General features: G+C 35.7%; 1 protein-coding gene across 5 annotated transcripts in view; it reads right to left on the bottom strand.

Annotated features, from left to right (window-relative positions):
• Positions 1-25,741, bottom strand: part of Akap6 (A-kinase anchoring protein 6) — a 466,251-nt gene that overhangs the window by 233,023 nt on the left and 207,487 nt on the right. For 4 of the 5 annotated variants that reach the window (XM_063246541.1, XM_063246550.1, XM_063246564.1 and 1 more), the window contains 3 exons: positions 21,143-21,265; positions 2,640-2,736; positions 1,369-1,535 (listed from right to left, as the gene is read on the bottom strand). In XM_063246541.1, the coding sequence (XP_063102611.1) occupies positions 1,369-1,535; positions 2,640-2,736; positions 21,143-21,265 (387 nt within the window). The remainder of the gene's footprint in view (positions 1-1,368; positions 1,536-2,639; positions 2,737-21,142; positions 21,266-25,741) is intronic. The other variant, XM_063246546.1, reaches the window with a different exon arrangement.

The following is a 25,741-nucleotide window of genomic DNA, read 5'->3' as shown; positions in this document are numbered from 1 at the left end:
TTAGAACTCAGCTCATCGTTCCATATTGTTTACAAGTAAGTTAAAGTTTGTTGTTTGAGGTTTCACATCTATACATTGCCTGAGCTTTTCACTAGCTGTATGAGTATCAGCATTGTAGGGCTGATTTAGTTTATTCTTTTGCCTCCATTTAATAATTTGAGTCTAAGAGTGAAAAAAAAAACCCCTGCTTGTTTATGTACATTTACATTATACCAGTCCACATGAATGCTAAAAAGATATGATTTGATGATTTACTTATTTTTTCCATGCTAAGAATAAAAAGTATGAACTCTTAAACCTGTTTTCCTCCACATTATAATGTGTCACAGAGGCAAGACTATTATGAGGCTGGTTTGTGCACTCACTTGCACAAAAGAATAGACACAAAAGTAAGGAGTTGCTGGCCATGGCAGTGCGCATCTATAACTCGAGCACTCTACGGGATCGAGCCAGGAAAATTCCAAATTCGAACACTGCCTGCGCTGTGTTTAATAACTTAGTAGATCCTGTGTCAAGTGTTTAAGAAATTAAATAAAAAGGGCTAGAGATGTGGCTCAGTGCAAAGACTGAATTCAATCTCAAGTATCAAAAAAAAAAGAAGGAAAAATTACAGAAAAACAACAAATTAAGAAAAGTATCTTCCACATTGTAAATCCAAAGATAATTTTAAACAGTATTACTCTAAATTAAAAGGTGTCTCATTTAAAGTTTGGTCATAAATGCCTTATGGGTTATTTTATAAATGTAAAATGGATGAACAAAACGTGTCAATACTCATTTTTAAAAGACTTGTATTCGACGCATGCACCATTATGGAGAACTTACACCCAGAGCAAAAAGATTTGTAGCAAAGCATATGACCTTCTTCCCACTACAATGACCATCCCCTAATTAGGCAATGCATCTGATAGTCATTAACAGGAATGAGATAATGAATCACTTTCTCTCTTCTTTGTTAATTTGCTGTAACCAAGCGGCTAATGGATGTCAGAGCTGAGTGATTGCACTGATTATAGTGATTTATAGTTGCAACAAAACAATTTAAAACCATTCTGATTATTCATGTTAAAGATGCTTTATGTTTTGTTTACTAAATGTTTTATGTCCCCCTTTCTCCCACCCTAAAGTACTGTCTCCCTCCTACCCTGCCACTTTTCATAAAAAAGACTTTTTCCTAAAAAACTTGAAAGTTGTAGGATTTTTTTATTGTTTTAAGCCAAGCTGTTTCATTTTGTTTATATATAGATAGATAGATAAAGTTTACCCTCTAGAAATGAAAAGCCTTAGGGTGGAAAGAAAACTTCAGTGGTTCCTAGTTCAAAAGAAGACAGAAATAAGAGGAAATAAGGCAAACTTCAAGCCACTTACCTTGGGGCTTCCAGTCCCTTCCTCATCCTCCACAGACACATCAGTAGCCAGGATCTCGGCTTTGATGGTATCCAGAGCTCTGAGAATCCAGCTGTGTTGCCGTTTGATTTGCCTCTGCAGCTCCTTCCATTGACTTGCAATCATCTGCAGCATGTCCTTCAGTCCTTCTCCAAGAGGAGGGGAAAGCACAAGTTGTGGACCTGATTGCATCTTTATTCATTTTTATTAGTTATAAATTAGGTGAAAATTTAAGTAACATACACATCTTTAAGTGGCTTTACCATCATCTATCACCTTAGCATTTGTTACTCAGTCTAGAGACTGGCAATTCCTGATACAAGATATAAGGACACAATAACAAGATAACTACATGCACACCTAGTTGGGAAATTGACATGGACTCAGTACATTGTCTGAAAATAAATGCATGTGGAACAAAAATCACACTATACAAAATTTATTAAAACTATACTTACAAAGTCTAAATAAAAGAGACTGTATTTGTGTAGAGACTTTATAATAATCAGAAAGATGTATGAAAATAAAGTCAATTCAATGAAAAATACATTAGATGGATTATAATTAAGACTAGTTATTAACACAACAGGTTAATGCTATGCTTTTCCTATTTAGACACAGAAAGCTCAAAGAGTCAAACTATAATTCATCTCGTAATATGGTATTCTATTACCAGAAAAAGTATAACCAAATGATAAAACTTTTTATTTATAATCTGTTTCTTATAAATAGGTTAATACTGGGATATGAATTGGTTGGAGGCCAAAAATTCTGCTAATGCAAAGATCAGCAAAGAACATGCAAAACATTCATGTGTGTAAATTGGCAGGGAAATAATCAGATATCTCGAGACTCCTGCCTTATATCTGTAATGATATCTATAAGCACTCTAATGCATATGCATTATAACCACATGCTCAATTGTCATTCATTATCTTAATGTTATTTCCAGAACACCTACATCAGAAAGCATGTCAATGTGAAGTTTTGGGGAATGTGATTTCAATTGAAACTCAGGCGAACAGCAAGCCCAAAATAAAATGAACAGACCATTTGGAGGCAGTATTTCATCTTATAAGCATCAGAGCATTGTGTGCAGTATATGAAACATTTATAAATCTTGAAGGTCAATCTGATAATGTAAATATTAATAATACATAAGGAAGCGAATATATGCAGTAATTTACAGCAATGCCTCTTCATTCTTAATAGTCTGGAGACATAAAGACTTGCAATATTTCAGGAGGATTTACCTGCTTTGTGGGATGCAATAAGCTCCAGAAGTTGATGCCCCTCCTCCTCCACAGCTTCCTTAAGAGCACAATGGCTATCTACATTCAACTTAAAACTCTGCAAAGAAAAATATGAGAATCAAACCCTGCTGAGGCAATTATTTATAAAACATCCATACCGAATTACTTGCTACTTTTTATCAAGAACCATACAGCCCAATTTACCCAGTAGACAAACTAATTTGCAATACTAAAAGCTATTGATATTTGGGATCTGGGCTCAAAATGTTTCCATTAGATTAGCAGAGTGCATCTGTTTGGAAACAGCTGACAAATCTAGAAATTCATTAGGTTTTTATGAAAAGCCACATCCCGTAGGCTATATCAAGAGCAGCAGTGTTCTATAAAACATGTTGAATTTCTACCAGCACATATGAGCTCTTTTCTTCATTTTTATAGAAATGTTAGTGATAGAACTATTTATGAAACCATAAAAATTGGCAACAGAAAATATATTACCCTGATGTCTGCATATATAAATCTATTAATATAGAAGGTTGATTCAGCTGTTTCGATAATGCACAAACCATACAATATAGAGGTGAATTTATGTACTGTATTGAGTCATATGTGTTTCAATATTTGCTTTTTAAAAGCTTATTCCACAAAATAAGGCACTGCTTTATAAATAAATATATCAGGTACATCAAGGGCATTGTCTCCTATGATAGACACCCAGAAAACAAAACTATTATCATAGTTGAACTCTAACCCAGAGCCATCTCTTTCAGGAAGCCTTCTGTAATGCCTTCTGCATTTACCCTAACCCTTTACATTTGCTTTTATTATAGAATTCATCATGCTGTATGCTGCTTTATTTCCCTTTGGCTTCCAAATTGTAAATACTTATAATTACCGGTTTCACATATATCTCTAAGTCATGCTACATATGAGGTATTTGATAAATGTTTGCAAACATAGTTGACATCTGTTGAACTTGATGAATAACACTCTCTAAAGGAGAAGATTGTTATTTAAGAAATGCAGATGGTTTTCCAAAGCTTTTTCCATCTCTGGAACGTCATAAGAATTACATCCACAGGAAGTCCAATAGAGAGTAATCACAGTTAGCTACATGTTGAATAGTTAGTATTCAGAATGAAAACTCATTTTTGACTCAAATAATTGGAATAAGTATAGATTTTAATACACCATATGCCAAATTTTGATAGGACTCCAAAATATTCAATATGTTTTGCTCTTATTAAACATTCTATAGAAGTTCAAAATGAGTCAGAGGTGGAATGTAAATTGAATTAAAGAACCATAAATTGTGAAATCAAGTAGTCATTCATTCATTCACTTAGAGATTACATAGATAAGAGCACCTGCTGTAGACACTGACTCAGACTGTTACAAAAGCACAGCCACTGGCATCAAAGGCAGCTGTACATATTACTGCAGAACAAAGTACAGCTCCAGTAGTCTAGGATACTAAATGATGAGTTTGGGATCTCCTTTTCATTATGAAGAGAAGGGTTCTTTTTAAAGTGCAGAAGGTAGAAACAGAAGGATCAAACTAACCTGAAAATGAAGGAGATAGGGTCATGCATATCAGGTCTATAAGTATAAGGATAAGAGTTTTGAATAAGTGGCAGGGATTTATCTCAGCAGCATGAGCACCTGCCTGGCACGTATGAGGTCATGAGTTTTATCCCCAGTACAAAAAAAATTTTTTTAATGATGAATCACTTTACCTGATTTTGTTATTAGATATACTAACATTTCAGTCAAATATGACAGAGTAACAATATTAGATTTCCCTAAGGGTTGTTCACCATTTCTTGTATTGTTCTTTCAATTACAGGTATTTTGTTGAATAAAGAAAAATATGGCTATGTATGGGGACCTTGATGTTTCTAGTCAACACAAACAACACAGGATCCGTAGAAAATTAAGGTTTTATTTTATAATCAAAACAGTTGCATTTACTTTTTATCACTGCCATAAAAGTCTTCAATACTGAAGCAGAATAAGGTACATGTGTGTTTGGGGGAAAAGAAACAGGAAAAACAAAAACACTCAAGATCAAGATAAGAGCACCAAAATTTAGGGAGAAACCTATCTTAGAAATGTCTCCCCAACTGTAAATTTAGCTTAGTGCACCCTTTGATTCACTATTTACTTACAACAGACTTGAGTTGAATGGTTGGTGATCATGAGATACAGGTGCACCAGGATATATCACAGAGAAGAAAAAAACCTAAGGACGTGTAAGTAAGTTGGATAATTTAACATAATTGAAGCCAAAAGTATAGAATAGATGCAGCTGAAACTAGCTCTGCTACAAAATGATGCAGAAGCATTTGACTAGGAAATTGGAAAAGATGAAGTATTCATTATTAAAAAAAAGATAATCTGATAAGCTTGATGCTATATAAAAGGACCCATTTAACATAACTATTACTTAAATGGTACAATATTGCTTGATTTCAGGTGTACCTATTAACCATTAATAGTATCAACTAAGAAATTCACAGTGGGCCTCTGAGAAAGCATCCAAACAGGCACATTAACAAAATTGTGAGGGAAATTTCTGGTTGCTAAAAGATTCTATCTATAATAAGCTCTCCATATTTCCCGCCCAGAAGAAGCTTAAATGAAAGGATTTTCTTTCTCTTTTTTAAGCTTAATATTTGGACACACATCCATTCTTGTGCTATTTGCACATTTTCTCAGCCATACATTCTTATTTACAGTCCCTCTGTACCATCCACTCTACTCTATGAGAATAAAGGGCATTCTTTGAAGTCTGAATTTATGATAAGAATTTTGCCACAGGTAGGTACCATGGTCCTATATTACTGATTACATGAAATTCCACAAATATGAGTAATCTCAGTCCTAATGGACACCAAAGCAATGTATAACTGAATGACTAGGAGAGAATAATCAGAGAAAATTTTTCAAAATTCAGTGACTGAAATAAATATTGCATTATCCAAGAACTGTTACACAGAGAGGTTAACCAATGGACATTTGTGTTACAACTTCCAGCATAACCAGTGTGTATGAAACTGGATACGTTGTTTCTTGGCAGGACTCAAATGCAGTACCCTACTGATTGTACTTTGGTCATGGTAAAACCTAACAAAAATGATATAAAATAAAATGATAATAAAACCTAACAAAAATGATATATATAAAATGATATATCTAATCCTTCTCCATTTATATTTCTGAACATCCCAGTTTGATGGCAGTGTCACAATCATGTGGACATGACATGAAACCAAGAAAATGTATACCTTCATGGAAACAAAACAATGAGAAAGACAAAGGGAAGTGCTTTCTTGTGAAGGGTCATAAGAATATATATGGATCTCCAGTACAGGGAGTGGTGAGAATAATCACATCTAAAATCTTGAATTTCACTGTGGTCTTGTCTTAGCAGCATCATATTATGAACACAGACCTGTGAAATCACCCTATGGTGATTTTAGTATCTGCTAGTCCCACTTCATCATGAGTCTTGTGATGTTTGTGAGCAATCAGAGAAGATAAAGTAGGTTACTGGGTCAATCCTGACCTGATTTTACTCTTTAGAGGCATAAATTCTTACAATAAATACTCATTAAGTAACCTCTGCCAGGACTATAGATGTAAAAGTTAATAATGCACAACCCTGGTCTGCAAGCAGCTTGTAGTCTAGTCTGCTAAGTAAAAGAGATAAGCACAAGCAGTTTTGTAACACCCATCCACCATGAATGAATTAGGATTTATTGTATAATATGGAAGGGTTAAGACTTAAGCTAATTGAATAGTAGTATGCCTTACCTGACGTGATTTAATTTTTTTTAATGAAAGTATTATGCCAACCAAGCAAAAATAAGGCTGTTGACTACATTCAAAACAAGTGTGATAAATGCTGGAGAGATGCTGGATGGACTCAAGCTAGCATCCAGGCTCAGCAAAGCCTGTCAGGGAGCTTGTGAAGAATGAACTTATTTGTTGATGAGTCTGGAGACATCCTAGCATCAGGGAATAATGAACTGCCCACTGTAGTTAGCACGGGGTGCAAGCAGGGGAGGCAGCAATGGTGGCTACACGGGACTTGACCCCAAGAACCATGAAGAAATCATGGAAAAATATGCCAGCGACATGAAAGCATGGCTGGTTCAGATCTAAGATCTAGAAAAATCTTTCTGGCTGTTGCACGTAGAGTTGATTTTAAAAGGCCAGACTGGATACAAGGAGACCATTTAGCAGGTAATACAGGCCAGATGTTTCTGCATGCTCATATTTTTTTTAATCAAAAAAAGATATGCTGTTTCTTCTAAATGAATGGAAGAAGGAAAAATAGAGAAAATCTTCTGTCTTTTTAAGTTTTTCTCAGTGCGTGAGAGCACCATGTGCCAGAATTGAGTTCTTTGGCTGTTCTGATGATAAATACCAGAGGTTATTAGTCAGAAGTCTCCAAATGTGAAAGACATATTGAACTGATGAACTTTTACTCCCACTGTCATTTTAAAGAGATGGTATATATGCTGATGAATAAGACACTTGATGACACTTTTTCTTCACACAAAAGATTTTCACTACCCTAAAAAAATGAAAATGTGCCTTTTTACAAGGGCAGGAGAAAGAATGTGTCTTCAGTCAGAAGAGCCATGGCTTGAAAAATCACCTGCTATCTGCCTCAGGCCATCTCTGTTAAGGCTCCACTCTGAGCTGTTCCCAGCGCGGTTCTACATTCTCAGAGGGGATTCTGGTGGGGAAGAAAGCCATGATCATCTGAGCAAAGCCTGACAGTTTCTCTTTTCCACTCCACAATGCCATCCACAAAAGATGGTCAGATGTACTGCTTCTCAAAATATAAAACACACCGCACAAATGCCATGTATACTAAGAACTGAAGATTTCTATGGGCAAATATTTAAGAGTATCTGAAAACTTTTGTCAGACACTACATAGTCATCAAAATGAACTCAAGGTGACCACATGGTAAATATGTAAAACATACTACAAGCAAAAAACCCAAAGATTTAAACTGTATCAATAACAAAATCACAGCTATGTAAATGGTCTCATAATGAGAAGAATCAGAACGATAGCATCATCTGTAAAATATATGACTTTTGGTGACCACTGTGTAATCCTATGGAGCAAGTTCTAAGTGCTTTAGTTTTCTGAAACATAAAATGGAATATATACAGTACCATATAACATCTAAGTTTTTGTGAGAGTTGGAAACTGTAAGTACTGAAGTGCTGTAAGTCAAAGAATAGGGCTAAAACTCATCATGAATTTTTAAATTTGTTTTCTCTATTTTCCAAGTGTCCTAGGCAGTAGATGGTACTTTGTAACATTTTCACTTTACAAGTGTTCCTTATTGCTGAGGCTCTCTAAATTTCCTATGAACAAATACTGTACCAAGTCTCATTTACTTTTGTGTCTCTATTCAATACAGGCCTGCTCATAAAGGACACCCAAAGCATAAACGCTGCTGAGATGTGGGATACGGAAGAGCATGCCCAGACCACGTCAATGAAACGGGTCTCCTATTCTCAAGTGTGTGCCACTGAACAAGTCATTTAAACCTTCCGGCCTTCAACTCTCTTATCTGTAACACAGGCATTTGGACTCAATATTTTCCAGTTCAGTACTTTTTTTTTTAACTTCTTTAATCCAGGAAGTTTAGAATAGGCAACTTGAGAGAATTTTTATTTATTTTAAAACAGAGAATTTTCAAAGAGGGAAGAATCCCAAAGGCCATCCAACCACTCTTCTACCCCCAGGGCAGATGTGTCTCTCAACCTTCCCAGGCAGATGTGTCCCTACTATTTTTAACTATCTCCAGGGAAGCCACTTCTAACTTTTCACCCTAAATCCACAACATTGCTTCTCAGGAATTTAAGAGCTTTATGAAGAGCAGGATGAGCTCCCTCCTTCCCCAGATTCTTTTGCCAAGTCTTCTCTCCAGTGCACACGTTGGAAATCAAAAGCATTGTGAGTACATGCCGGCAAAATTCACATGTCCAATCAATCACCGAGCCTGCCAATGTTTCCTCTTCTTACTTCTCCACACTGGCTAATAGTGTCTTAGTCTCATGCCTTCATCATCACCTCCTCTTGGGTTGACTGTCACGGTCCTTCTCAAAACTTCACTTATCCCTTACCTGTGTGCCTGTAAAGACGCAGGCAGTATCCGGGGCTTACCCGATATAAAGTGAACACACTTCCTACCCTCATAGAACTTAAAGTCAGCTAAGTGCAGTGGGTTTGGGGTGTAAATAAACAAGAGACCAAAGCCCATTGCATTAAGCAAACTGTGACATGGTGTGGGAAGGTGCTGGTGATAAGCAAGGGCTTTAGAGCTGGACAGAGCTGAGTTCAAATCTGGCTCATAAACCACTTATTGTTAACTTTGGCCAAACTCTTTACATTTAGCTTTTTTATGTGTAAAAAAACGTTAGTGTTTCCTTCATGGAGTTGTTCTGAAGATAAAATGTTTGATGCATATAGAACAAAATCTGATGCACAGTTGTAGCACAATGATGATCTGTTACTAAACAACTCTGGCTAAGATCTTCCTCTGCTTAAAACCCTCCAATGGTTTAACCATATTACAGAATAAGCACCTCAGGCTCCTAGCATGCTCCGCAGGACCTCTAAGACCCTGACCAAGTCAGTTTTCCAGGTCCCATACCTGCCTTGAAAGGTATCTGAACTACCTAAAGTTTCCATCTCACACTCCAAAATTCTGCCCATGTTACACCTCTGTCTGGTAAGCCCTTCCCCTAGCAAAGCCTGGCCCTTCCACTAAAGTTTATCTCACATGTCATCCTCTCTAGCAAGATTTCCCTGACCATCTCTCACTTTATCAATTTTCCCTCTCTTGACATCCATAGTACCTCTGCAGAGCTCGAACCCCTAAGTACCATGTTGTGTTAAAATTGTTGAAGGTCTACTCTCAAGAAACTCAAGTATTGTACAGAGATATACAATACTTGAGTTTCTTGAGAGCAGAATTATGTTTTCAGCCACTTTTCTATCATCAGTGCCCAGGACACTGCCTGGCATGTAGCCCGCAACTAACAAATGCTCTGGGTAGCAAGTACAAGGGAATTTGTATCCAAAACCTTCCATGAAGCTTTCAACCAGCTTATAGCATTTTGGGCAGTATTAATGCAATTACTCTTCACTTGCAAGTGGTTGATAAATGTCCCCAAATTTTACTCAGTGAACACCATGTAAATGAGCTGTCATGTTCCTTCGCTTACAAAATTACTTGCCAATTACACTTTGATGATCCCAGCATAATTGCCATGTAAACTGTACCCTGGCTGAGATAGCCTAAATCATCAATTTAACTTTACCCTCTCATCATATGGTACTTACCACATAATTAAATAAATGGTCAGCCACTATCACAATTGTACATTTCCTAAGAAAATGAAGTGGCTACATTTGTCATTGATTTATCAGTTATGACAATCTACAACACACCTCCAGGTATAATATGAGAAGGAAAATTAAAATAAACTCTCTACAATTGATAAAGAAGTTCTAGGTTTTTCATCAAAAAGACAAGCATTGTAAAACTTTTGTTTTTCTTTTAGAAAAAAAATGAGAGACATGACAATGATACTAAGATATGAAGACAAAAATCCTCATTATTCTGGAAAGAGAACTTTTTTCTAAAAGGCCAGATAATAAAAATTATTCCAAGAATTAAAAAGGGAGTTTAGCTCCTTGAGCAATTTTAAATATATTTCAAGTAGTTGCATTTCTTTGTGAAAAGTAGATGCATCTTACCAAGGTTGACATTGTTTTCTAAGAGACTGGCTAATAGCTTATGCAAGAATTAGACAGATGAGAGAGATCCTAAATGCTGACACTGGCTCTGAGTGAAGGAATTTTCATTTGCTCCTCTGGATTCTGCCTCCACACCTGACACAGGTAATCAGGAAATCACACTGACTTCTCAGCACGGCCATGTTAGGCCAAATGGATTCTAAAACAGAAGTTCTGTCTAAAGGGACTATTTGACTTCCAGAACATACTGCTCAGAGGCCTTGATTGAAAAGGAGGTCAATGCTGGCCCAAATATCTCTCTACCCCCTGGGGTGAAATAATTGCTGTGCAGCAGCCCCTCCATATGCAGAGTCACCAGGGTGATGGATGGATATAAGTATATTATTCACACGTACATCTGCTAATATACAGGTCCCTCTGCAAACACCAGGATTTAAGAATATTATGTGGATTTAGGACAATCCCTGAAGGACTCCAGTTCCATTAAAAATTTGTTTGGCAGCCTGGGGCAGAACTATTCCAACTCCCACATGCTTTATGCATTTGAGAGGAGGAACCAAATCACTTTAAAAATAAATTTAATAAATTTTGTAATGTCAAGTCATTAACATCCTGCCTAGTCATGTAGTCTTCATATTTTAAAACAGTAACATTAACCTGTGGATTTTTTTAACCCTTTTTATATTTTAGTTATCATTTTTATTGTTTGTATCTTTTTTCCAAAGGAGATAAATTACCCTCCCCAAACAAAAGAAAATATTCCTATTTTTTTCTGTATGCAAGCATTTTTCTTGTGACATGTATACTAGATAATCCAAAAACCTGGTGATCACAGTCTACTTTGGTTTATAAATTGTAAAGAAAATAATTTAACTCATAGGCATGTTCAGTTATTGTTTGATGATTTATATTGTTAATTGCAATATGCTGTCTGAAGCAGTTGTAACATTGCTTTTACAAATATTCATTCATTTAACAGATACTATAAGTACCTAGTATGTACCCAGAAGCCTACGTGTTGCAGGAGACACCAAAGAGACACAAACTGTTCCTCAAGTAGTGACAGCCACAAGAAAAGAGTTGAGAGGTGGGTGGGAGTTTCAACTTCTCTAAGAATACCATACGTTCTCAGTGATTCAAGATACCTAATAAGTACAACGCTCCAAAATAAAAAATCCACCTATACAACATATTTATTTGACTTTCCAATCAATCCTAAGTAGATATAACAGGCATTTTTCTGGTAAATATAAATATTTGAAACTTTTTAATTTATACCTAAAAAAATTGTTTCAAGATTCCAAAATCCCACATAACACAGTGGATAAGTAAGATCAGTGTAGACAGCATACAGAAGGGAAGATAGGCCTCTGTACCTCAGCTAATAGACTCACCAATTAATATGTTTCTGGCCTGTGCACGAATCCTATAGTGCAAAATCTATCTGTGAACTTTTTCTTCAGTGCTTAGTAAGCCATTGCCCTAAACAGACAGTGCTTAATAAATGCAGCATTTCATTGGTATTCTAGTTTTTCAAAAAGTTGCCATTATTAAAAAGTAAATTAACTAATTAAAATTATAGAAGAGTAAAATGTCTGGACACCAAGAATTTTCAAAGCAATGAGAACTACTGGGTATTACAATCCAAGTGTCCTTAAATTGAGTCAGGCAGAAAGTACATTTCCCAGGTACCTTAAGCAGTGAAGGAATGCTTTTTAACTGAAAAGGAAGACAACACTACTTGTCTCCTAGATGCACAGAGCTGGTTACACGGACAAGGGAACATGGTGCAGGGTTTTCACATGTCCAAAGTAAGCCTCCCACATTGCCAGTCTCCCACTCCCTCCACCTTATCCTCCTCCTCTCACATCGACCTCAAAATGCCTGCACGCTGTAAATTCCCAAAAGACTCCTATTTCCTCCATCCACCAAAGCACAGAACTCAAGGCTGGGAGTTGACACTTCAGTTTCCCAAAGGAAGTAACGTTGTTCTCAACTATACTCTTAGCCAGTTCCCTTCAGCTGATGAGAATGAAGGGAGCCAAGCAAATGGAACTTCAAAGCTCTTGCAAGGCCACCGACTCTGCTTATGGAGGCGGAGAGTGGCAGCAGGCAGGTTAGCAAACTCACACAGCTCTGGCTTTTGAAGTCTGACTGAATGCTTCCCATCAGCTGAGCAGTGAGACCTGGAGCAGCTTCTGGTGTAGTGATGCTCAGGCCATGGCTGCCTATCCTCTCAGCAGAGAAAGGGAGGCAGAACAGGAGTGTACCAGAAGGGGAGAGAGAAAACCCTGTCACCTCTTAACTTCGCGCAGTGAGGAGTGAAGCAGAGGTGGAGTGGTAGGGAAAAAGTAAAGCAAAAGAAAAACAGAAGCGTTTTGGGAAATGTTCTTGTATGGCTAAAAATTCTGTGAGAATTATATTGTTTTTCTTATGTTATAAATGGAAATCATTTAATCTGAAATATAATACAAGATTTAACCACATATGAAAACATGTGCAAATATCTTGCTGAAAATTGTGCTATCTAGACACATTATTGATTACATCCAATCTGCTTTTATAAGTACTGCTTAGGGTAGTGAGATAATCAGAAAAATTGTTCAAACCCAGGTACTAGGAAATTTTATTTTGGTGTTCATGTGCCACCTGGTGTCACGCAGCTCAAATTGCAGGTACTAATTCTAAAATGAACAAGTTCAAAGTCGAGTCTTTCCCCATTAACAGTGACTCAAAACTCTCACACACATAACTTAAGTCCCACACATTTTTAGGTACTAGAGTGAAAAGTGTCCTTATAGTATGACAGATTCTCATTACATACAGTCCCTGAGTTGTTGCTGTTGGGGGATCATAATGGGACAAGAAGATACTCTCACTCTGTGTTAAAATAATCTGAATCTTCATAAAGAGTTATTTGAAAGAGCATAAATAAGTAGGCAGCTTCAGTGTCCATCAACATGGGAATGAATTAAATCAACTGGCACATCTTCACAATAAAATATTAAGGAGCTGCTAAAATGTGAAGATCTTCATATATTGATGTAAGAATATCTGAGATATTTTTAGATAAAAACAGTAAGTCATTAAACAGTATGTACAATATGAATTTAAAAATCTTTAAAATATATGAATTTTGCATAAAAAGGTTCAAAGCAACATAAAACAAACTGTTTACACTAGTCACCCATGGGAGGGTGAGGCTTTTTACTTTTAATTGTATGCTCTTTTATAAGGTTTGATTTTTTCTGGTGCATAGAATTCAGGGTTCTTAACTAGAGTCCCATCATCTCAGCAGTTGTGTAAAAAACAAACTGTGCTTCACCCTCAGCGCACGCCCCTCGTACTCACTGCATTGTGACACATGACCCTCTTTTCATGTGAATATTATTTTTAACATTCACATTTCCTGATTTCACATACCCCTAGAGCAGCTGTGAAGCCTCAGTCCCACTGCATATCCAGACGAGCTCTCAGTAATTCCACACTCTTTGCTATATTCAAATCTTGCCCAGACTTCTGAAGCTGTAGGACCATGGGCCTTAGTGGCCTTGTAGGGGACCGTGGCAGAGGAAAGAAATTGTGGGCATGAGACTTCTGACTAGACAAGAGTGAGATTCAAGGAGACCTGTTATCTCACTCCAGATAGAATGGCTGCCATCAAGAAATCAACCGATAGCAAATATTGGCAAGGTTGTGATCAAATAGGAGCCCTTTTCCACTGCTGGTGGGAGTGTAAACTGGTGCAACCACTGTGGAAATCAGTGTGGAGCTTCCTCAGAAAACTAGGAATGGAAGTCTCATTTAATCCAGCTATTCCCCTCCTGAGTATTTTTTTAGAAAAATTGCAAAGGTCATGTCAGAGTGATATACATGAACCCATGTTTATAGCAGCACAATTTGTAATAGCTAAATCTTGGAAACAACCAAAATGCCCATCAACTGCAGAATGGATGAAAATGATGTTGGTTTTTTTATACAATGGAATATTACTCAGCAGCTATAAAAAGGATGATCTTGAGGTATCCTTTTATAGGTAAATGGAGGCAACTTTGAGACTGTCCTCATAAGTGAAATAAATCAGGCTCGCATTTGTAAATATAATATTGTCTCTCTAGTGTAAAAAATAAATAATAATAATAAACTGGAAGAGTAACAAGCCCAAAATGTACAATAGATATTGTAATAATGAAAGGGAAAGAAAGTGCTTGAAAGGAATGAACAACTTGTAGGTTTACACATATAAGTGTATGTATGTTTAAGTACAAGATAGATAACTGTACTACTAAGCTTTTGCTGGTCCACTGAAAAGATTGGTTTGTGCTTTCATTGTTTGACTGTCTGTTCATTTTTATGCTTTCATTGGGTAACTTGAATAACTACTTCAGAAATAACAATATATAATATATTACCTAGTGATGATTTCTTACTGTTAAAAGTATTTTTTGAAATTCTGTATTATTTCCACCCTTTCTGTTTTGCTTTAAAAGAAAAAAAAAAGAGAGAGAGAAAGACCTGTTGATGTGCCTTTCTAACACGCCTCCTCCTTCTCTACTCTTACTGTCTGTCACCTAACCCTGGCCCACATTTTGTCATGTCTTTCATTGTCCAGATGTCTTTAATCCACTTACTCAGCTACAGCCTCCTTGGTCTTAGGCTTGTCCTTCAATGTGTAAGTAAGCCGACTCGCTAGAACACACTAATCTTTCCAGGACTAGAATCCAAACGTGCCTTTGCCAAGGATAAGAACTATTTTATGCTTATCAGACTGGTTTTCTAGGTCTGTCTAACTAACCCTTGATTCCACAAACTGTTGAGATACCTGTGTTCTTTCTAAAACACTTCCTTTTAAAAGTATTTTCTCTCCATATACAGATAAAGGAATAATTCCCTTAATATTTACAAAACTTCTATACATCGGGAAGCAAAAGACCAATAGCCCAATAGAATATAAGCTAAGAATATGGGCAGAAAATTATCAAAAAACAAATACAAATAACGCCTAAAAATATGCAGTCATACTCTACCTTACTGCAAGCACTACACACAGCACTAGAACAAAATGTCACTTGCAGACATCACAAAGTTTTATCGAATGTGATAACATACTGTTCATAGCAAGAATGTGCACCAATATACATTTTCACAAATTTCTCAATAGAAAATGGAACAGTCTCTATCAGATGTTTTGGCAATACCTGAAACATTTAAATGTGCATAATCTTCTGACTAGAAATTTCATATGTGAGGTTTTCCAAGAATATACTATGCAAGATGACAAATTTCTAAGTATAATCACTGAGGCACCATTTAAAACAGAAAAACACTATAAACAATCTGAATTTCCAGCATAAAAGACTGGTAAAATAAATTATTCCATATTTATAAAGAGATTATTTACAGCCATTAGAAAGGATGAGATAGTTTTACATTTACTAATTTTGAATTATTATTAATATAAGCTGAGGGAACGAAGGATTTGTTTTTAAATACTTGGAATGACTGAAATGACACAAAGAAATAAGGAATAGTGGGTGCTCCAAGGAAGTACACAATAAGAGACTTCCTTTTGAATTTTATGTTTTACTGCATTCTTTTGAATTTTCTGTTGTATCTATATGTACATCCAGTAAAAAACCAACACTTTAAAAATGATAACGATTTGTCTGTACCAGTATATCAAATACTAAACTCAAATTCATTTTCCATTATCCTTTTAATTATTCTCTCAAGCAAACCCATCCTGAACCTGGTTCAGTTAACCTACGCCAGGCTGCTCCTGCTCCCATGGGATTTATGGCTACTTTGTGTCGCTCCCCTGTTTTAAACAACACCAAGCCCTAAGGAGTCCTCAATGTCTCCAGCCAAAACTATGACGTCAAGAAGTCTTTCAGTGTGCTCTACCACCAGCCCCAACCTACAGAGCTCCAGCTTCACTCAGCCACAAACTGTTGAGATACCTGTGTTCTTTCTAAAACACTTCCTTTTAAAAGTATTTTCTCTCCATATACAGATAAAGGAATAATTCCCTTAATATTTACAAAACTTCTATACATCGGGAAGCAAAAGACCAATAGCCCAATAGAATATAAGGCCTGGCTCACCAGGCCTCCCTATCTTACCTATAAATTTCTTTCCAGTTCTCTTTCCATCTGTATCCAGAAAAATTGTCTAAGTCCTTTGAGGTTTACAACAAATTAACTTCCGGCTCTTCTTTAGTCCTCAGAAGAATCAATAAAATTTTCCCCTGTACTCTTAAAAGTATTTTATTTCTTCTATAAAAAGTTTACTGATCAGAGTTATATGAGTCATTAATCCATTGATGACGACATATAATCTATGGTTATAATCTTTAGATTGAAAATCCCTGATATAAACAAATCAAGTTTGTTTACCTTGTATTCTCAGTACATAAATAACTGCCTGGTACTCACAGTAACTTGACATATAGGAACTTGAACTTACAGTCACCACTTCTCCCATGTTTCTCATTTATCAAATGGAGTTAATAATGTTGTTCCCCCAAGACCATTTTTATGCAGTTAGTTAATGTTTGTTCACATGGTGTGGCCGGGGCTTTAGCTCAGCGGCACAAGCGCCTGCTTGACAAGTGCAAAGGCTTGACAAGCATGGAACCAAAAAACAAACAAAAAATTGCCAAAATAACATGGTGCTGCCTTTGCAATTTTATGTGCCAAGTTTAAGAGAGACCTTTTTGATTTAGTTCTTTTTTATAAATCTTACACCGTTGACTGGAATGGCTTGACTTCTTTTTCTCTCAGTGCATGTTCTGATTGGTTATAAAGAAATTTCTGATTTGTTATCAGGGGATTGATTGCATATGATGTGATCCCCGTTTGTGAGTTAGATATGCATAACATGACTTGGTGAATGACAAGTATCATTTCAGGAAAAATGAATATGAAATGGAATTCCCTAGAGGGAAAAATTGCTTGACTGCTCTGCTGTTTTACTGTTAAGCACTTTAACTTTGAAGAGCCTATACATTCTCTTTTAAAAGACAGTTTTCCAGGAATTACCTAAGATATTTATTATATTCCACATATTATGATACTTCTCAAATTTAGCCAGTTATAAGCTTTTGAAGGAGAATAGCTTAAATGTCCATCAATCTACAAATGCATGAACAAACCAGTACATCTATACAATGGAATATTACTCAGAAATAAAAAAGAAAAAAACAACCAAGCCATACAGCTATCTATATATCTCAAAATAAGTATGGTAAGTTAAAGAAACCCAACCCAAACCAATACCCAAAGGAGTACACACTGTTTGGTTCAATAAAAGTAACGTTATAGAAAATAAAAAGTAATTTAATTGCTGTATAAGGTAGATCAGTGGTTGCTTGGTGGTTGAGGAGAGGAGAGGAAAGGGCAAGGAGAATTATGGAGTGTCATTTAGGGGCAATGAAGATGCTCTTCATGTGGAATTTGGTGATAATTTCATGGACATATATTTGTTAAATTGTCAAAACCTATAGAATTGTATACTTTAAGATACGCAATTGCTGTGTGCCATTTATGAGGCAATAAAGCTCTTTTTAAAAAGGGGGTGGCAGAAAAAGGGCAGGAGTGAGAGAACAGATAGAGAAAAGGGAGTCTGTCCAAAAATATAGCTACACAACGTCATTGTGAAAGTGGTTTTCAAAGAATGGGAATGTTCATCACTCACAAATACCCTTCCAAAATGACATTTTCCTGAAAGGAAGATAGGAATTGTATTTTTTGAAAGGAGCAGCCAGGTTGCAAGCAGATGATTAATTATCATGGAAAATCATTGATGTATCATTGCAATTTCACAGTATTTCTTACAGTTAAAATAAAGCTCCTTCATATCTTTCATAAAGGTATTGTAAAGCATTAATTGATTTGTGGTGGTAAAATCCCTTGGTTACCATCATGGAAAATAATTGAATTAAACATCAAAATAGAAATGTACAACTTTGTATTGTTTGTAACGTTTATTTTTGTTACAGCAAATATTGGAGGGTGCCAACTATTTTAACTCATTATACTAGGGGAGAATTTCACTCAAAGGCTTGCTCCATTTATTTAATGCTAGATTATAGACTCTATAAATATCTGTAAATAAACTTGTATAGCTATCTGTAGTACTGTACAGCCTTGCAAATATGACTTGCTCACTTATTAAGCAACAGTAATGATTTAGGCAGAGTGAACTAAGGAATATAAATCTCTTAAGTATAATCATATACTTTCTTTTATAGGAAGGTGAAATGTTTTTTCTTCTTTGGAGAAAAAATTTCATATTAACTCAGAACTGCAGTAAAGAAATGTGATAAAAATATAAATGACAATATTTGTCAGGGTGCAGTGCAAATATTCACGGAAAAACTCAGAATCTGAAGGATGGTTGGGCCGCAGACTGTGTCGACAGTAACAGACACAGCAACTCTCAGTGATTGTCCTTAAATGACACTCAGCAGCAATCCACCCACACTAGGTGTCTAGTGACTGAAAAATATTTTCATTCATTATTTTAAAAGTAAAATTTAAGGTTGTGATTTTATATCCAGATAATCAGTGTGGACATCATAACCTCTTACTACCTGAAGTAAAGATGATGTACCAAAGTCATCTCTATTACAACTAACATAATAGGAAATAATCATGGAGGAAACTCATCCAAGAGTTAATCACTGGACAGGAAGATGCTATTTTTAAGGAAAAGTGTCTTAAGAAGGACACTTTTCTAGAGACCTCGACCCTGCAGATCTACAGCAAAGTAGGGGATGATTCCCATATTTTAGATGAAAACATCTTTGTGAGGCAGGTATGGATGCCTACGATTCCTATAGCCACCTGTAAAAAGTTCTGCAAGTCCATACAGCTCTACAGAACACAGTAATCACTAGGCCCACGTGGTATTATAAATTCATTTCCTCAGGTGTGCGAGCCTCATTTGAAGCACACAGTAGATACCTCTGGTTGGTGGCACCTGTGTGGACAATGTAAAATAGAACATCACCTCCTCCCAGAAAATTCTGGTAGGTAGATTTGGACTAGAATGAGACAGAGGCCAAAAGAAGAATGCCAAGTAAAGATCTTTGGATGATGGAGTTGAGAACAGGAACCTGCATTGCTTACAAGGGGCATCTCGCTCAGCTCCCAAAGGAAACAGATTTTGGCTCACATTCTCCTAGCCTAGTTTTCAACAAATAATCTAATGTGCCCTTTATGCCCCCGTGCCCTCCGGGACCTCAAAAGCTAAGTGTGTGTTTTCCATAAAATATTAAATCAAGAAGATTAAGACAGCACACTTAATGTGAAATAAAGTTCATATACTCCTGTTTAAACACAGATTAGAATTTCTGTCAGAACAATGCCAGTGAAAAGTTGACATTCTAATTAATACAATTTACATTATAAAGCACTGAATATCTTTATCTTGCTATTATGAAATGCCCTCTTTTAAAAAAAAAGTGAAACTCTACTGAACAGGGAATTGAGTACTAAGGGCAATATTTTAAAATCCATATACAACAGAGGTGGTTAGGGTCAATGACATTTTTACACACCATCAACTCTAGTCTAAAAAAGGAAAGCTAAACATTCTGTTTTGCTATTCTTTATCATTCACAAAGCCATTTGCCTGTAGCAGGCATATTCTGAGGCTATTTTTCTTACAATGGCGTGAATCATGCTGTAAAACACACCAAAAGACCAAAACATGCTCTTCCTCTCACTCTCCCTTCTTTGCTTCTCCAAATCTTCCCCCTTCTGACTCCCACTTAAGAGCACACGTGAGCTCCCCTACATGTAGAACTACCACGTAATATTTACTTGATCCAAATTCTGAGTATGTAAAAGGGGCAGAAAATAAGCCCACAGTTGGGTACCCAAGGATTCATGTTCATTGCCTTTGTCAATTTTATGCTATCAGTGAAAGGAATAAAGATGAGATGCTCAAAGCTTGAATTTTCATTTCCTATGACAACGTGCTTTTTCTTCATGCTTTATCACACTCTGCTCCCTCGTTTCCACCCCTTTATAATTGATATCGGCCATTTGAAGCATTCAGGAAAAACCTCATGAGGTTCATCAAATGTCCCTCAGTCTATAATTCTTGCTTTTAACATACTCAGAAGCATATTCATCCAAGTGTTTTCCACGTCCCCTCCATGGGTTTCTCGGTGCACAGGGACGGGTGTAATGACAGTTGTATTAATTATCTGCTGAAAAATCCACATAGCAGCAAAAATAATGGAAATCATCATTTTAAATATTTTATTAAAATAACCCAGTGTAGAACAGATAAAGAAGACCCTCTTGATAATGAGAGGCTCATTAATTTTACAAGAATTCTGGAAAGCTTAGAATGGTCATCAAAATTGTCTCTTTAATTCATTTTTATAAAGAAAGAAAAACTTCGATTGTTACTAGAGAGCAAGGGTTGAGCAAAATTTTCTAAGGTGTTTTTGAGTATTTACATGCCTTTCTCAGAAAAGCTTTGAAAAATCAGATTGAAATAGGGAGAAATTAGGTTTCATACTATTACTTGAAATGCCTGCAAATTTTCAGCTTTTGTAGTTTGCTCTATTAAAAACTTAGTTTCATTAGCATATAATGACTTTTGATAACTAAAATTGATATTTTACACAGACAAGCAGCAGATTAAAATCCTCCAATTACTGACAGTAAGCCCAACACAATCTTGCCTACCAAGTGCGTCTCCAGGTAGAGTTTAAGGCTGTCTGTCTCTGCTTTGGGGGGAGTCCAGTTTTCAGTGGTTTCCATGGCTTCATTTAACCATTGAATGAATTCATCCAGCTTGTTTACAAATCCCTTGTGAGAGAAAAAGAAAGGCGGGAAAAGATAAGAAAGGCATATTATTTGGTTATATATTAAACCAATCCTTAAAATTCCAGACCACACAATGAAACCAATGCCACTGTACTCCAATTCTATGGTGAGGAAATTTCCATTATTCTTAGAAATCAAACCATTTCTGGCATCGGACAAGCATCCCACCACCACAAATATCAGGTCAAGCCTTCTAGGACACTCACTGGCTTTGAGGAATAAAAGCAGCTCTATAAAGATGCTGTATTTTACTCAGAAGCCTGTGGAATTGAGTTGCCGCAGTTAAAACAGAAATATCCATTTAAGTCATTTAACTGTTTAAAGGCACCTGGAGAGTTCTGTTGACAACCCGCATGTTTGGGGCTGAGTCTTAGTTCTAGGAAAAAAGGAAGGGTAGAAGAGTGGCACCAAAGAATGAATGCAAACACCTGCCGCTGGGGATATGTGGACATAAAGAAATATTTTTGCCTAGGAAGCAGAAATCACAATAATCTTGCAAGTTTCCAACAGCGGTTGTAAAATTTTATTGGCCATTTAAAAGTACACATCTGTGGAAATGAAAAATATTTTGAAAAAAATGAAAGCCCAGCTAACAACTGCACTAAGGGAAAGAATGGGACTGGATCTTGTTCTCCATGTCTAAGTACACAGCACCACCTGGAGGTCAAAAGGAGCAAGGCATGGTTCCACAGTTGTACGTAGAGGGCTTGACATACTTCCCTGTGAAACGTTAATCATTCTTCAGATTTGACGTTTGATTAGTTTTGATTAAGGTTTTCAATGCCTAAGCATATCTTAAGACCAAAGCAAGAATAGGTGAAAATTAATTTTATCATACTTCTCAGAAAATATGTTTTGTTTTTAGGCATCCTACCAGATAATTATTTAAAGTGCATATCTCTAGTTCAAGTAATTGATTTGCCACAAAAGAATAATCAGAAAAATAAAAGAATGGTAGCTAGGAGAATAGTAAAGATAGAGTTAGAAAAAGGCACTTAGACACATATGCTGCCGAGGGAAGGGACAGAGCAGAGAGACGTGTGCCCAACTTGTGGTCAGATCACACTGCACCCGCATGTTCTGCATCTTGTCAACTTCCACAGGCAGTGGTGTTGCCCATATTCATAAATTCTTCCAAAAGCTTTCTCCACCCAAATATCCTATTGTGTCACTTCTCAGAGGACAGCAACACCCAGAATGCACATCGCAAGTAGATTTCATGAGTGCATGATTTTCCACTTACTATTGTTCTAAACTTCTATCTTGATCAGGTAGTTTTGTGAAAAGATCATGTTAGAGGTAGCTTAGTCAGAAGCTTAGATCCAGGCAATTATAATCGGCTAAATTGTGATCTTCAATGTACATCAAATCCTAGTCTCTGTTCCTGAAATAATAATACCATTGAGGCTGTCTCTGGTCAGCTCTCAGAAGAGTTTCTTCTAGATAAGGTAAAATAGAAGTGATTTTATGAATTTCACACAATGCTTTTATTTATCAAATTTATTTTCTGACTATTCACCCAAATTAACTTTTTTCTAATTTTCTCATATTATTTTTCTAACCATGAAGAATCCATGTCAAATATTCATTTTACCCTTTGTCATATATTTATCAATTAATCTAGTTTCTTCTTTCCTGTGTTTTTATAAATTTAAGAATTTTTTTCACTTCCTCCACAATATTTGATTATTTTAATGTAGAAGTTACCCATACTTTATTGCCAATATACCCTTGCACCTTTTTCAAAATAGCATTCTTCAAAGTTCTATCTCTGAGAGACAACTTAGGGCTCAGAATGCTCTATAAATTTATATCTGACTTGATATTTACCATACGGCCTTTCAGATGTGTACATTAAGTTTGCGAGAAGTAAGTCTGTTTCAACTAAAGTCCTAGTACCTGATACTCTCATAATGAAAATTTTATGAAAATTTAAGAGAACTTTTGCTGACCAGATGCACCAAGAGAAATGCTGTCTATTGGCTATGAAAGTTTATAAGGAAAGCAAAGTCTAGGGGATTGATCACTGAGAGATAAAAATACTATTTCATAATATTTACATTCTTAACCCAAGGGTGTTAAACAATGCATGTCAGATTTCTCAACAGAAACATGACTACACACTTAGCTAGAGTTTGTGAAGTCTAGATTCGATGGGCGCTGGATGAATTCTCTGAAATGACACCTCTGTCTAGTTCAGCTAAACAGCAAAATAAGGCTGTTCAATGCCAAGGAAGTAAAAGTTCTTTCAAGGCTTCTCTCTGGATTTCTTCTGGATTATATCTCATCCTTTCCAAAGTTTTCCAAATGCTTTATTTTTTTTTTTTTTTTGCCAACAGTGACTTTCATTAATCACAATAGAAATTTGACACATCCAGCACTAGAAACTTGTAGTTTAAAAAATCCATCCCTCTTAGGGAAATTTTAGTTTTTTATTTCCCTTTTTGGTTCCGGGTACAGCTTTAACACCCAGTAAGATTCTCTTTCTTAGAAAGACCAAAAGAGTACCACAGGGTAAATAGATCTTGTGGATGTACCGAAGGAGTCACATTTAGACCCATATAACAAATGTTTTTTGATCATTTTCAGAAGCTCCACCAGAGCCTTGGTGGTGTGAATGAAGGAGAATGAGGAAGGTATAAAAATCTGAAAAAGTAAATGCGATCTGAAATGTACAATGAATACTGAGAAAGTGAAGGGGAAGAAACTGAAAGAACTGGGATAAGGAAAGGAGAAAAGAAGGAAAATATAAATACATATATATGATAAGTAATTACACAACTGAGCTCTACTGGTTCATTTAAAAAGAACAAAAATAAAGGAGAAAAAGATTTTTATATATATATAGATATAGATAGATAAGTAGATACTACTAATCTATTACTTCATTAAAAAGAACTGTTTGTATTTTCATTGTTTGTTTTTTATGCCTGTATCATATAATTTGAGCAACTATTTTGAAGCAATAATACGTAATATATTAACCATTATTAATCTTTGATTACTTTGTTTTGAAATTCTGTCATTGTTTTTATTTTTTATTTTATTTTATTTATTTATTTATTATGGGAATGGGGATGGAACTCACAACCTTGTGCTTGCCAAGCAGGCACTTATGCTGCTGAGCTGAATCCCCTTTTTTTACTTTAAAATAAAAAATAACAACATGGGGAAAATATAAAATAAAATGTTCATTTTTGAAACACAGGTCAAATTCTGGTACAAACATAGATCATATATTTCACTTAATACATTATCTCCTTATTTACTAATAAATGGGTGCAACTTGAGACCATACTCATAAGCGAAATAAATCAAACTCACGTGTATAAATACAATATAGTCTCCCTAGTGTAAGAAATAGTAACAGTACATAAGAGTTTATGGTAATCATGATTCCCCATTACATTGCCTTGGAGCCTTTTAATGATCGCCTTCATTAGTTGGAATGGGTTTATCTTGGTTTGTTTGATTTTATTATCTGTGATGGTATGAACAGCTATTTAAAAAAAAAAAGTCATTATAATAGCCAATACTGATATAATACCATCTTACTCTGAAGTCCTACCATGCTTTTGCTCTTCTGTTTCCATTAGCTCTATCATGGTGTATTTTATTGGATTGTATTATGTGTGATAGTATAAACAAATTTTCTATGGAAAATGAGATAATATAGTAGCCATGGTTTGTTTTCTGTTATTTGGCTCTGAAAGCCCTGAAATACTCTCATTTTCTTGAATTATTTTATACTATTTTTCTATGTTTGATACTATTGTATATGAAGTTATGCTCAACTATTTCAAAGAAAGTGACATTGTGGAAGTTACTGTTAATTACAGGTTGTCTTCTGGTGAAATACTGTGTTGCTTACATTGTTCTGTTCTGATCTGCTTTGTTATGTTCTGTTTTGTCTTAATCTCTTTAAAACAAAAAAAAAACATTATTTCTTAAGTTTCTACTATGTGTAAAACAGTGGCTGGACATTATTAGGAATACTGAGATATATATCACTGTGACAAAAATTTTAACAGAATATAAAACATCTAAACATTGACCTACTGAAATCAAGTAATTTTAATTATTAAAAAAGTTTATTAAAATTTTTATTTATTATAAAAAGTAGGTGTACTCTCCTGGAATTTGTAAAAATATATCTTATCTAGATGAGAATTCTCTTTGGATCCAAATTAGTTACTATTTATAATACTGACCTATTTGGGTGTGTTTCTCTAGTATTCAAAGTTTGTGCTTGCTTACCTGGAGGATCACAGGCTGTAACAATCAGATTTTCTTTATGATACAACCCAGTGCTACCACTGCACTACATAAAAAGCACATTTTATGCATATTCAACTCACTAACACAAGCTGAATTGTAAACCTTTGAAAGGCCACACTTTAGTCTTTGTTGTGCAAAACTTCTACGAAAGTATCCGCTCAGTATGTTTCCTATTCTTTT

The sequence above is a fragment of the Cavia porcellus genome, unplaced genomic scaffold (assembly GCF_034190915.1).
Source record: "Cavia porcellus strain 051 isolate PalLab524CR breed Dunkin Hartley unplaced genomic scaffold, mCavPor4.1 scaffold_1, whole genome shotgun sequence".
NCBI classification, from domain to species: Eukaryota; Metazoa; Chordata; class Mammalia; order Rodentia; family Caviidae; genus Cavia; species Cavia porcellus.
Note: the sequence above shows the minus strand (reverse complement) of the source record. Positions and strands in the feature narration are given on the sequence as shown.